We start from the raw sequence: 13,139 nt of genomic DNA, 5'->3' as shown, positions 1-13,139 counted from the left end.
ACCTATCAAAAACTTAGCTGCCACGATTCTTTTACGATGGTCGAGATGTCGATTCCATCGTATAAACTTGTTTATTATATACCATCAAAACATTGTGAGAATCGCATTTACATCGTAGCTTTGCTGTAAATTCGAATGCGGGCATGTCGAATGTAAATGACAAAAATAGGTAACGCAAAAAAACAAATCAAGTTTCTCACATATCTAGTCAATGCCAACAGCGATGAAAAATACTGTTCCGTCGATTGGTTTATTATTGTTACCATCGTGAACAAACAATGTTAGCCCCAAACTATAGGCTACCGTCGTTTTAAAATATCGTCCGATATTGTGAGATATTGGCTGTCCCGCTAATCGAATTCTCAACATCGATGTCGGTACATCTGACTGACCAATTGTCAAGTGAATATAATCATTATATACGTAATGCCGGTCAAACCAGCGCCTTTTTATATCTATCTGCTGTCCAGAGCGGTATCTAATCTATAGTCGGTTCTGAAGCATACTTAGTTAACTTTGTTATCTCATATATGCTGCAAAATTCTAGCTTCATCAAAATCCCTTAGTCACTGTACCATTACGTTTCGGTCGGGTACATGATTGCACAATGTACAATGTGCATGCGCATTGCGCATCCAAGTCTTCATCTAAGTACATGTATTGGTTTGCTTACACTTTCTCGCACGACATTGTTTGCATATTCGAATGAAACGCGAATGAAACAGTGCGCAGAACGATTTATTGTGCAAACTAACAGGAAGGCGGCAGGGGGTTATACTGACTCCATAAATGTGAGAATTGGCGTTATCTCTCGTCCAGTCGGTTCTCAATGTCAGATCTCCAACTAAGTGTTCCCGCAACGTATACTGTCAAACACATTGTTGATGTTGTTAATTATGTTTGTTTCGCGATTACAACCCACGTGGTTCTGTCCGCCATATTAAAGTAATATTTGTAATATCCAGCTAGGGGGTGGGCACTGGGCAGGCATTACATGCCAAAATTTGAACTCAAACGTTTGATTGCATATCGAGAACAAATTCCACAACGCGTGAAAACATCAGCGCATCAATCAGCAAGTTCATCATGGTGGGAGCGATATTCTCTTCTTCCTTCAACACGTAGGCTATTCACGAGGACTCTTCTCCAGAGTCTGTATTTGTGACAGGTCAATTATTGATAATGTCTGGCACTCACTTCTTGCAGGCGCGTTAATCAATTTGCTGAATCTGTTATTCAACATTTGAATAGGTAAGCTCGATCGATACTTTTCGACAGTCCATCGAAGTCTGCTCCGTGGTGAACGGTTCGAAAATATCCCCAATATTGCAGCGACTTGTCCGATTGTGAATAGCGAGTTTTCCAAAGTTCAACGCAGTCTTCCGAAACGAAGCAGCGGTGTCACTTGCGGAAAGTTTGAATGTATTCGTTGGCACATGTGGTTGGCTCGGTTTTTGTCTTGCCTATTAATCTGCCTTTTCATTCCCGAAAATTCGATAATGACCAGATATACAAATGGTATCGACTTGGTATATCCCTCTTTCGATATCTAATGGATCGTTTGTAAAATCCGAGCGACGAGCGGATGTAGCCGTCAAATATGTCAATATCAGGAAAAATGAAAATTTAGTTGTTAGACTGTATGCCATGGGTAGGCAACTCCTGCTTGATTCTGATCCAGCGGCGGCCAACCTCATCGCCCAAAGGACCACATGAGATTAGCGTATCATTGCGCGGGCCACTTGAATGTTGAATGTTGATAAGTATTCTTTAGTCGTTCGATGGGAGCAAACCGGATTACGTAGCGGTGAAAAACGACTTATATCACTATTAGGCATCAAAATCGATAACAATTATGTCATCGAAAGTCAGTGTACATAGTGCACACAGCATGACCTAACCGCGCGAAACGTGAAAATTTTTCAAAGTTAATGAATGAGTTCGGTCGACACTAATTTCTCTTGCATATTTTTCGGGCCGCCTCTGTATGCCGCTGGGCTCATTTAGCAAGGACAGGATTATTGGGCGCTTAGACATATAAATATCGAAGATTTCGGCGTATCACTTTGTGCAAAGGTTTCATCGCCGACCATATTTCTGCAAGTGCAGAAAGGAAGTCGGATGTAGGACGACACATTCCCTCCTAATTGCGAGTATAGTCAGACTCAAAAAAGCAAGAAATTGAGTGGCAATAAATCGCGCGAAGTGGAAGAAAAATACCAAGTCAATTAAATCTACCACGAAATGATCTACTTTATGGTCTGGTCATATACGAAGATCTACGAAAGATGTGGCTGGCCCCTGGCTACGCCAGTGCGTTGGAACTGATATTTAAGTCATCAACAACCCATATTTCACGGTCAAGCTAATCAAATTTTTTGGTTGGCCTTGCAAATTCACAATAAAGGACATGGATAATTTATTAATTTATATTATAGCAAATTTCGGAAATTATCTCGTGGGCCACGGGCTGGCCACCCTTGATGAACTATTGATTTTTCTTGAATGACTCACGATCGATACGTTACTTACACGAGGACAAGTTGCGATGCACCGTCTTGTTACACTTGCATAGCAAGTTATAGTTTATGATTCCTTTTAAAATGTATGGCAATAATTCTATCTGTAAGTAGCCTACATTTGTGAATGCGATGATTTCGTGAGTGTAAATCTGAGATTACGTTGCAGTGCACTTTTAAGGCACTAGAAGGGGCGGACCCTGCATGTTATCAACCTATGACTGTTCTAGCATTTTCCCATAGCAACAAATACATAAGGAGCAGCAATCTTACTTGGAAATGCACTATAGAACTGTTATTATGTATTTGGCTGACCCGTTCACAATTTCATTCAATTAATAATGTTTTTGTGGCTAACTTGGACCTCACAAAGAGCCATTGCAGCAATTTCTACTATGGATTGAACAGTATTTCTACATAGTGTACCCATGATGTTATATGCTGCTGCATTATAATAAAACTTATTATTTAGCCGACTAGTTTGCAACTTAATTGACCAATTCTTTTAGTTGATACAAATATTGCAGAAAATTCATTTGGAAACCAGACGAGCAATTGAAGCGATCGGCGTGCTGGCCACTTATGTCCCAACCCATTCTGATTTTGATATCGATTCAAAATATTGAAGTTTGTTGTTTATATTGTTTTATCAATTCATTTCAATATTTCTTCTATTGAATTATCGACTTCCTTCCTCTTCCTCGTAACTATACTAATTATTAAATTTATTTATTCGCTCTATTTTAATTATTGTCTCGTGGGTTCCCTCAACTCGGGCGTTGTCGCAGGTCTGCAAATAATTTGGGTTAACTAGACGAACATCACAATACGCTGAAAAAAGTAGTAAACCAAATATATTTTCCTAGCATTGAATATACTGCAGTCGTAGATGCGATATGCGGTCAGCCGGCCGTGTATTATATACATCCCATATGATAATAAATTCATCAGGGATGAATATTATTTGTAACCTGAGAGTCCGAAGCGGATAGTGAATACTATACTTTTTCACAAGTAATATTGTTTATGCATGTGCTGTATGTTGCTGCTGATTTGGTATTCGTGGTGTTTCGACCACATATTGCTCCTTTCGGACAAGGCCGATAAGCTTTTATTACTATTTCTGACCCAGTTAATTGCCGACTTAACACAATTCACCTTCGTTTTAGTCTTTGCGTAAGACACCCCAAACGCGGATCAGCGACGAGGACCTTATAAATAGACCACTGGTATTTCCGGAGTCGACCCCACGCGGACTCGAGCCCACAACCTATATTGGGGTTGCATCCGTGGAAAGTAGAACTCGTTATATCATTCATAAAAGTGCTGTTCCGATCACTGCCCGATTGCTAGAATATCACATCCTCCATGCGTAGGCTACATAATTTACCCTGTTCAAAATACATGTAATGTCAGGAACAAATGTATAAAAGTAATTGAATCATGTCCACAACTGCAGTCAGTGACAATTGGTGTAGACAGAGTTATCCATGCCCATATATACCGCATGTTCTGGACTTTCGTATTCTTCATAGGTGGATGTTGGATCTTGATTTCTAGAATACAAACTGATCAGCACGGCATGGTCATTTCGGCAAATGAGAAAGGCCGACTGATATGGATACCCGATCTCCGTGTTTCTCCCGCCACCGTTCCCTTGTTCGTTTCCTACCGAAGACCCTTCTCCGGGAACTGCTATATTTCTGGAAACAATTCCTGTTTAGGATTTGTTAAACTCGCACCGTAAAGGACGATAGACATATCCCCAATAGAGTACCCATCTTTTTGGGTATTTATGGCTCAGTCATAATTATTAGTACAGTAGTTCTTGGCCTTTAATAACCCGATTAGCCCGTGCGATAACCTGCAAACCTTCGGGAAACCCCATATTTCCGAAATGTAACAAACACAATATTCTACCATACACATCCAATACATTACTATGACTGGTGCACAAAATGAAGTGTGCATTAGCAGAGCGTTAAAAGAACAAATCCATTCAAATATAAAATTTTCATACAAAACGAAAACATTATAATGAATATTTATAGCAAATCGTTGTGAATTCTGCTTCTACCTTCCATAGATAGCAGTTTGGAGATGCATGGTTTCACCGTGAAAAGTGTCATCGTATTGATCGGTCGAAACGCGACAGCATGATACGAATTGTATATTTAGAAATGAGCTTGCAAATATTGAAGGTATGCAATAGCCTGTTCAGAAAGATGGCTTGCGATTTCAATCCCCATCCTCTCCTGCGTACGCCGCTATAGATAGGCTACTAACGATGTACCACCATAACGGTGACAATCCTAATACTGATTGCAGGTGTAATTTCCTGCAACCATTGAGGGCCAAGACGGACATATCATCACAGATCACATGTATGAGTTAGAGTGTATATTCTGACCTCATGAGCCCATGATGCTGCCTCAAAAAAACCCTAGTGTTCTATGGAACACTGCTTAAGGACCACTGCCCTATTGTCATTATAGGTTGGAATAACAGGAATTAATTCGAATCCCTTGGTATGAAATCTTTGTTTCTGTCCAAATACAAACATGGTTCCATTGCCTATACCAGACACTAGGGTTACATTTAAAACAAAAATCAATGTAAAGGAAACATGCTTAAAACATGGCTCTTATTTAAAACATGATGACCAGGCGATGTGAAGCATGCAACTCGCGAGCCACGGGCTGGCCAGTAATTAGATAAGTAGTTTCTTCACTCTTAACTGAATACCAGAATGGACATGCAGATTGGGATGTACAGGAGAAACGCATTGCATAAATGAGTCTGAATGAATAACTGAATCAAACTTACTCGTATTCGCGAACGTCAGCTGATGTGATTGTTGGATTATCATTATATGTCTCCGTATCCTCAGTTGCTTTATACCCCGTACATTCATGGTTGTTCTGATACTCACAATCGTCGCCGGGTACCTCGCTGCAGCAGGTAAGAAAGTGTGGAAATTTTTTAATCTACAACTCTGTTTTGAATGCAACCCTACCTCTATCAGACATTAGGGTTGTATTTTAAACAAAAATCAATTGAAAACAAACATGTTTAAAAAATGGCTCTTATTTAAAACATGTTTTATTGTTGTCTAATTTGTTAAACCATTACGTCACGAATCTTAATTGTGACGTCATACCGAATTGACATTAACAATTGAAAATATGTGTTAGATATGGATCCTTTGACGAAAAAGGCTTCCGGGTTCTGTCCTAAACGGACCAAAAATATCATTAACTACGACTGCATCGATATGTAACATTTTTACGGTTGGAGGTCATCATCATCAAAACATCCATTCCGTACCATTGATCTATATCTCCGTGCTATAACTCTTGAACCGACGACGATTTCGTGGATTCCAACCATTCCACATCGTATACGTAGACTACATCTGGTGCAAATCGTCCGTATAGGCTCATACTACGTGTTTTTACGAAAGTATTTACACGATTATGGCATAATTATACAACTTTTGAAAGAGATATGTTTTTTTTTAAAACGGCACTTTTTTTAAAACGCTTTTCTAAAACGCTATTTGATTTAAATGCCACCCTACCAGACACGTATGCTGTCTCGAGATCAGGGATAATCCATACTATCGAATGTACGATACATTGACGTCGATCAACTGAAAATGATTCAAGCCTGTTCCATTTACTGCTTATAAACCCTCATTTATATATCAATGGGTTTGCGAAAGTTTAAGATGATGTTAGTTATGAAAGTTGAAAAAATACAAATTAGATTGAAGAGCCGCATGAAACCAAGCGACGAGAAGCATGCAACTCGCGAGCCACAGGTTGCCCAGTAATTACATTGGCAATTTATTCTCTCTTGACCAGTGATTCCCAAGCGCGGCCCCCAGATAGCCTTCTTGCGGCCCCCAAAATATATTAAGAAATCGATTTATAACAAAAAATAAAATTTATATTTATAAAATACTCTTGCTTGGCTTGACCTCTGTAGTTTTTAATTATAGAATTGCACGAAAGTTGTGAGTATAGACTGCTAACGTTACGTCACTGCTGTTTCAATGCAATGTGCCCTAACTTTCCAGTTGAACGAGCAGTAGCTATAGATATGAATAGGTATTGATAACTTTCAAAACCGGAGGAAAATCCCCCCAAAAAGGTAAGTTTTTTCCACTTCGTGGTCGCTTGACTAAAAAAGAAAAAGAGGCTCAACTCCCGGAAAATACAGTTTTTCTTTCACATTAACAGGTGGTTAACTGAAAAAAAGGTCAACTTTCCGGTCCAGCTCCCGAAATAGCCGCCGTAGCGTTCCTGCAGTGCTGACTTAATGTATATCAGTCGAGTTTGGCCCTATATGTAACCAAAATCCTCAAAAAAGAAGACAAAATCTCAAAAAAGAAGACATTTGGGCGTCCTCCGAGGACACTTTATAAAAAGTTTAAAAAGAGGACAAATCATCTTAAAAGAAAACGTATGGTAACCCTATGATAACTAGATGTGCAACACGTGACTCACGGTTGAATACGCCGAGATGCATACTGCTTAGCCGGCTAAAAGCAGCATAATTGGTAGTCCTATATAGTCAGGGCCGTAACTGCCGCACCCCAAACCCCCCAATTGAAGGGGGCCGAGCTCGAAGGAGGCATTAAATTATATCGTGAATTAGCATAAATTATAGAGTAATTTTTGAAAATTTATGCAACTTTTTCAAAAATTTTTCGCGCTATGCACGATTTCAATTCGCCACATATCTTGATTATTGGGTACTCTTCCCCAAGAAAAAGTACGCAAGATTTATAGAAATGGGCATATCAGCGTTGGCCATGACCGCACCACATCGCACCAAGACATATAAAGTTTTAGGTCATGTAACATGTGACTCCAAGAAGTGTGTCAGAACGATCGGCAGCGAGAAAGCCTTGGCCGTAAAGGACTGCTTTAATGCTGATCAAAAACTTCGAAATACCAAAAACTTCGTTACATATACAAAATACAAATAGGTTTAATTGTCCATGTAGACGCCTAAATGACTGGGGCCGAATGTTCTTGTCTTGGCAATCTGAAGCTCACAAGACAAATACCATCCCGCAGGAAAGAAAATTATATGCCAGTGAAGAAATACCAATCTGAAATCGTGTGATCTTTCAGTTTAGTAGGTTTGGGCAATTCTATATTTTTTGATATAGAAGACAGGAGGTCATGAAATAACATCATGTAAAGAAGTCATACCTAGGGGTCCGCCCGCCCGAAGATGTTTAATTTCACGGGGTCTGCAGTTTCAAAGACACCTCTCACTCAGCTCTACCGGTAAATCTGATTACGTGGGCAAAGAGGACAACCAGGCAATTCCCGATCTAATTCGCCGATTTTGTCATGAATAATCGAAATATTCGCGCGTCGCGCTGTCTCACTAAACAGTACAACTTTAATTTCGTGGCAAAAGCGAACAACGTGATGCGGGGTCAGTTTATCACCCTATGGGAGCCCGGGGTCATGACGAAGTGCTGTAACGTTCCTGCCAACGGGTATGCCAACGGGTATACCCCCGGAGATGTTTAATTACTATTGAGGGGGCCTATACCTTTTCAAACACACCTCACTCAGCTCTACCGGTAAATCAGATTACGTGAACAGAGACAGGATGAAAATTGATAGCAATACATGCAATTCCCGATCATATTGACCGATTCAGCCATGAAACTAAAGAAATTTCTCGCGCTTCGCGCGTTTAGGCGAGAAAAGCTGAATCACTCAACGGACACCCAATGCAGCATATAAGTAGCGGTAAACAGTGTACAGTTTTGAAATCTCGCCAGGGCAATAAAACTACTCCGAAATAGCCATGATGACTGTTTGGGTCCGTTTCATAGCCGCAGTATTCGTGCGGCCCCGACCGTACTCAGAAATTCTAAATTTGGCCCTCACACCGAAAAAGTTTGGGAACCACTGCTCTTGACGGAATAACAGAATAGGCATGCAGATTGGGATGTTCTGGAGAAACGCATCGTATAAATGAGTCTGAATGAATGAATCAATCAAACTTACTCGTATTCGGGAACGTCAGATGATGTGATGGTTGGACTATTATCATATGTCTCCGAACCCTCAGTTGCTTCATACGTCGTACAAGTACATTCATCGTTATTTTGAGACTTGCAGTCGCCGCCGCGTACGTCAACCTTGCTGCAGCAAGTAAGGAAGTGTAGAGATACATAAGAAATCTATTGATCTACAACTCTTATTGCGTCATGCTCGTTTAGGATTTGAAGGTATAAGTTCATGTATAATTGTATTTGTAGGCCTATATCCGTACCCTGAACTTGAACGATCTGTAGGTCGTTTGTGAGTTTTGCGCCTGTAAAATAGTTCCTATATATCACACTATATCATACAATGACTGCCAACGTATAAATATTACCTGTGATACCAGCAGGCCACCAATAAGCCCAGCACCAGTATCATAAATATCACAGGAACCACAATGACCGCCGCTGCAATGAAAGGACAGTGTTACCAAAGTACCTGGTATTATAGGCAGGTACGATAAGGTTGCGCTTGAATTTGGACGAATAGCACAGTACTAATTTACGGTAGGCTCCGTTATATTCGTTAACGTAAGGTACGTTACGAAACTATGTTATTTTTATCGAACCGTACTGTAGTTATTTCACCATCACATCACAATAATCTTGAAAGAGACAGGGCTGCGGAAATCGAAGTGGGAACATTTACATTCTGGACTGCGGTGCCGAATAAAACGATTCACACCATGGGGCGAAATAAGTAGTTTATGTGTCGTGTAATTTAAGTTATCGACAACTCCGCCTTCGAGGTGCCTTTTAGAGGGATATTCACACAGAATCTCTAGTGGAAGGATAACCGGTAGGCCCCGGTACATGATTGCAACCGCAGTAAGGCATCTGACGACTTCGCTGTATCTCATATTCATATTTGTTAGTGTATGTGTATGGTATGATAAAAGTACGAAACTACTGAACAATTACTCGTTAATGCTAAAATATATCACTTACGTGAATGATATGAGCTTTTAGTCGCATTCGTCACTGTATCACCGGTGTCTGCTGTATAAGTAAAGAACAATAAGTGCAATGAGTCACGGAGAGACTACTGTTTGTGAGTTGAATTATCCCGTGTGTGAAAATGGTCCTAAGTGAGGCCACGGTCTCGGCAGGATATTGACACTAAATGTTCCGGAACAGCCAAAGGATGCATTGTATATACTCCTCATTTCTCCTTAATTACCTACACTTTCCCGTGTGTTTTCCGTGGTGTACGTTGTATAAGACCCAGTTGTAATCTTTTCCATGTCACCTGCATGATGCATCACAGATGAGGTGGTGCGGTTACAAAAATATCCGAGTAAGACTGACATGCGCGGTATAAATTCACGAAAAACATGATGTCCAGTCCAGTCCAGTTATATTCCAAGGTTAGCGTTACAACACGAGCTTATACTACCACAACATGGATTTCATGATGGCCTTGGTCTGTGTCCTGTGTGTGTGTGTGTGTGTGTGTGTGTGTGTGTGTGTGTGTGTGTGTGTGTGTGTGTGTGTGTGTGTGTGTGTGTGTGTGTGTACTTTGTAGCCAATAGCCATCTTTGACGACTTCGAATCTTTTAATGTATGCTATCATAAATGTACGTAATTACTGAACATGACTCGACTCCGCTGTATCTCATATTCATATTTGTTAGTGTATGGTATGATAAAAGTACGAAACTACTGAACAATTACTCGTTAATGCTAAAATATATCACTTACGTGAATGAAATGAGCTTTTTGTTGCATTCGTCACGGTATCGCTGGTGTCTGTTGCATAAATAAATAATAATAATTACAATGGGCCACGGAGATACTTCTATTCGTGAGTTGAATGATCCTGTGTGTGCAAATGGTCCTATATGAGACCACGGGCTCGACAGAACATTGACACTAAAGGTTCTGGAACAGCTGGGATGTATGTAGTCATCATTTCTCCTTAATTACCTACACTTTCCCGTGTGTTTTTCGTGGTGTACGTAGTATAAGACCCGGTTGTTATCTTTTCCATGTCACCTGCATGATATATAACGAATGAGGTGGTGCGATTACAAAAATATCCGAGTAAGACTGACATGCGTGGTATAGACTTTCGAAGGACATCCCCATATCCTACAATTTAGACATGAAAATGACGCAAAACATGATGTCACTTTTCACCCAGTGATATTCTAGAGTTAGCGTTACAACACGAGCTTACTACCACAAAATGGATTTCATGATGGCCTGGCCTGTGGCCTGTGGCCTGTGGCCTGTGGCCTGTGGCCTGTGTGTGTGTGTGTGTGTGTGTGTGTGTGTGTGTGTGTGTGTGTGTGTGTGTGTGTGTGTGTGTGTGTGTGTGTGTGTGTGTGTGTGTGTGTGTGTGTGTGTGCTGCGTAGCCATTTTATTGACTATCACCGGTCGTCTTTGTAATGTCAGAGTGAAAACGTAGTATTATTTCATTACCTCGTCCCGTAAGAAATATTCGGCGAAACCTTTATATTTTTGAAGTATTAACTTCCCACCGGAGATGACCAGTAACGAATTACGTCTATTTTTGGTGAAAATGGGTTTGGAATACTTCTGCTCCTTTTAAACTACTTCAAAATGTTTCTGAAGTCAAACGACATAAACGTTTGGGTTTCGGATTGTGTCCAGTGGAATATGGCGTTTGGATTGGTTTGCAACCCTTTCATTTGTGAAATTCTAAGCGACGTAGACCCTACATCACGGTGTTTGATTTTCATTTCGGAAAGAAACTACCCGCAATTTCGCCGCCGTCAGTCGGTAAATTATTCTGTTTTCCGTATTCACTATTTTTCTTTCGTGTATCGCAGTTCGTAAACTTTACTCACACAGGTATCTCAACACAAGTTATGTCACAAAAGAATTTAATAATAAAAGGTAATCTTGCATACATACCTGTCTGATCCGCCATGCTGAGAAAGTGTTATATAAATATATGTGTAGATGTTTTCGAAATCCGATCGATTCAAGCCTTTCACTATAAGTGGTACGTCACATCCTGTTTTATCTCCGTTACACGACTGATATTGAACCATTAACAAATCTTTAAGCCCATAATATTGAGAGAGCGGTTAAGTTCTGCGATAAGGGTAGCACACAAAAACGTTGGGAGCCATTGGTTAGTCAGTAGAATTCCAAAATGATCATTAAATGAATATGATAGTTCCGCAATTTCAATATGTGAATTCTGCTCAAATTATTTCTTTAGAACTTGGGCCTACAGCTCAAACAGGTTCACTCGCCCCTTTGGGATGAGGCAGTTACGATACTTTCCTGGCTCGTTTACAATCATCTATCATGACTATACGGGCTTCCACTGATTGTAGTCGGCATAATTTAAATTGCTTACTGGCTGAAAGACATGTTTCGGACTTCGCGCCACCTGGATACATTCTCTGGGTACTGTTGACGTATATTTGCTTTTCTCTGTGTTTCCACATAATGGTGATTAGTTTCGTTTCAGCTTTGAAGGTTCTTTCACATTCGTCCGCCACCGCTTTCCTTGAGATAGATGTTTCGCAACGCTTCGGTTTCATGTGCGGAATATTGAGTGTTTTATGTTTGCGTTGATTATAAACGACTGTAAACGACTGTGTTATACCCACGTCAATGCCAACACGACAAGTAGCTATACGCTATACTGATATTTGTACTGAAAAATGTATTTTGGTATCGCCGAGCATCCGCTTTATTTAATTTTAATTTAAGCTAAAATTAAAAGCTAAAATCTAAATTATTTTCGCACCTTCAATGGCACGCCACTTCATTTTCATGGATTGTCCGTTTTACTCTATTTTCGATTTTCATCATTCAATCTGCGTGTGATGACCATTATTACATACAGTATCTAAGGCTTTTACTAACTGAAAAGAGCACTACAATATACATCACAACATTCACAACTAGGCCTGCAACTAAGGTACCAAGGAAGAGCGACACAAGATCGGTAACAAGTAATAATTGGTTGAAAAGGACGGAAAATAGGACACAGGTATCCACCACGGTACGATTGTGCGTGTGCGTGTCTGTTATCTGCATGTTGCTATTTTATAAATATCTGTAGGCCGAAGTGGATGATCAATTGAATGTCTATGCCCAGAAATTTCGACTCCTTTGTATCTCTTCATTGTATGGCAAATTGTGATGTTTTGACCAGGCAAATATTCTTAAGCTGAACTGAGCTGAACTAAGCCTCTATATACCAGGGTTGTTATGACTGGAGTCATCGTTTTTCGTTGACTCAACTCGTCTCAGCTCGAGTCAATTTGTGTATTAACTCGACTTGTACTTGAGTCATTGCGCATGACTCGACCAAGTCATTTGACTTGACACATTATATATGACTACGGCAAGTTTTTGCAAATTTTTTTACAGCTTCCGGCCACTTCTCAAATACTCACAAGTTATGCAGTGTGTTGTTTGAAGGAATCTTATGCCGCAACTTTTAGCAACTTTTAGCCGTTTTTTTTCGTGTAACTTTTTCGATTTTTCATGAAACTTTTTTCAGCTTTTTTCGATTTTTCATGAAACCTTTTGCAATTTTCAGTTGCTTTTT

General features: G+C 40.1%; 1 protein-coding gene across 3 annotated transcripts; it reads right to left on the bottom strand.

The window, feature by feature from the left end:
- Positions 1-3,751: 3,751 nt before the first annotated feature.
- LOC145433152 (uncharacterized) lies at positions 3,752-12,027 on the bottom strand. Of its 3 annotated transcripts, none has more exons than XM_080310105.1 (10): positions 11,480-12,025; positions 10,525-10,593; positions 10,300-10,347; positions 9,779-9,847; positions 9,547-9,597; positions 8,934-9,006; positions 8,829-8,870; positions 8,561-8,698; positions 5,346-5,471; positions 3,752-4,222 (listed from the first exon to the last, which is right to left on the bottom strand). In XM_080310105.1, the coding sequence occupies exons 1-10, from the start codon at positions 11,493-11,495 to the stop codon at positions 3,979-3,981; spliced, it is 876 nt and encodes a 291-aa protein (XP_080166231.1). In that variant the 5' UTR covers positions 11,496-12,025; the 3' UTR covers positions 3,752-3,978. The 3 variants fall into 3 exon arrangements, with proteins under 3 accessions (XP_080166231.1, XP_080166232.1, XP_080166230.1); XM_080310106.1 differs by having other exon boundaries at positions 3,752-4,075; positions 4,145-4,222; positions 10,525-12,023; XM_080310104.1 differs by having other exon boundaries at positions 10,525-12,027.
- Between the last annotated feature and the right edge of the window lie 1,112 nt (positions 12,028-13,139).

The sequence above is a fragment of the Botryllus schlosseri genome, chromosome 2 (assembly GCF_051294905.1).
Source record: "Botryllus schlosseri isolate E-star chromosome 2, Bs_hap1, whole genome shotgun sequence".
Lineage (NCBI taxonomy): Eukaryota > Metazoa > Chordata > Ascidiacea > Stolidobranchia > Styelidae > Botryllus > Botryllus schlosseri.
The sequence above is the reverse complement of the archived record's forward strand: the minus strand, read 5'-3'. Positions and strand labels throughout refer to the sequence as shown.

Excerpts from the sequence above, each read along its gene's own strand:
- LOC145433152 (XM_080310104.1), bottom strand. The coding sequence starts at position 10,654 with ATGTCAGTCTTACTCGGATATTTTTGTAATCGCACCACCTCATTCGTT. Across the intron at positions 8,871-8,933 it reads GTGGCCTGCTGGTATCACAG|GCGCAAAACTCACAAACGAC; the intron begins GTAATATTTATA and ends ACTATTTTACAG. Across the intron at positions 5,472-8,560 it reads TCTGACGTTCCCGAATACGA|CGAGGTACCCGGCGACGATT; the intron begins GTAAGTTTGATT and ends TACCTGCTGCAG.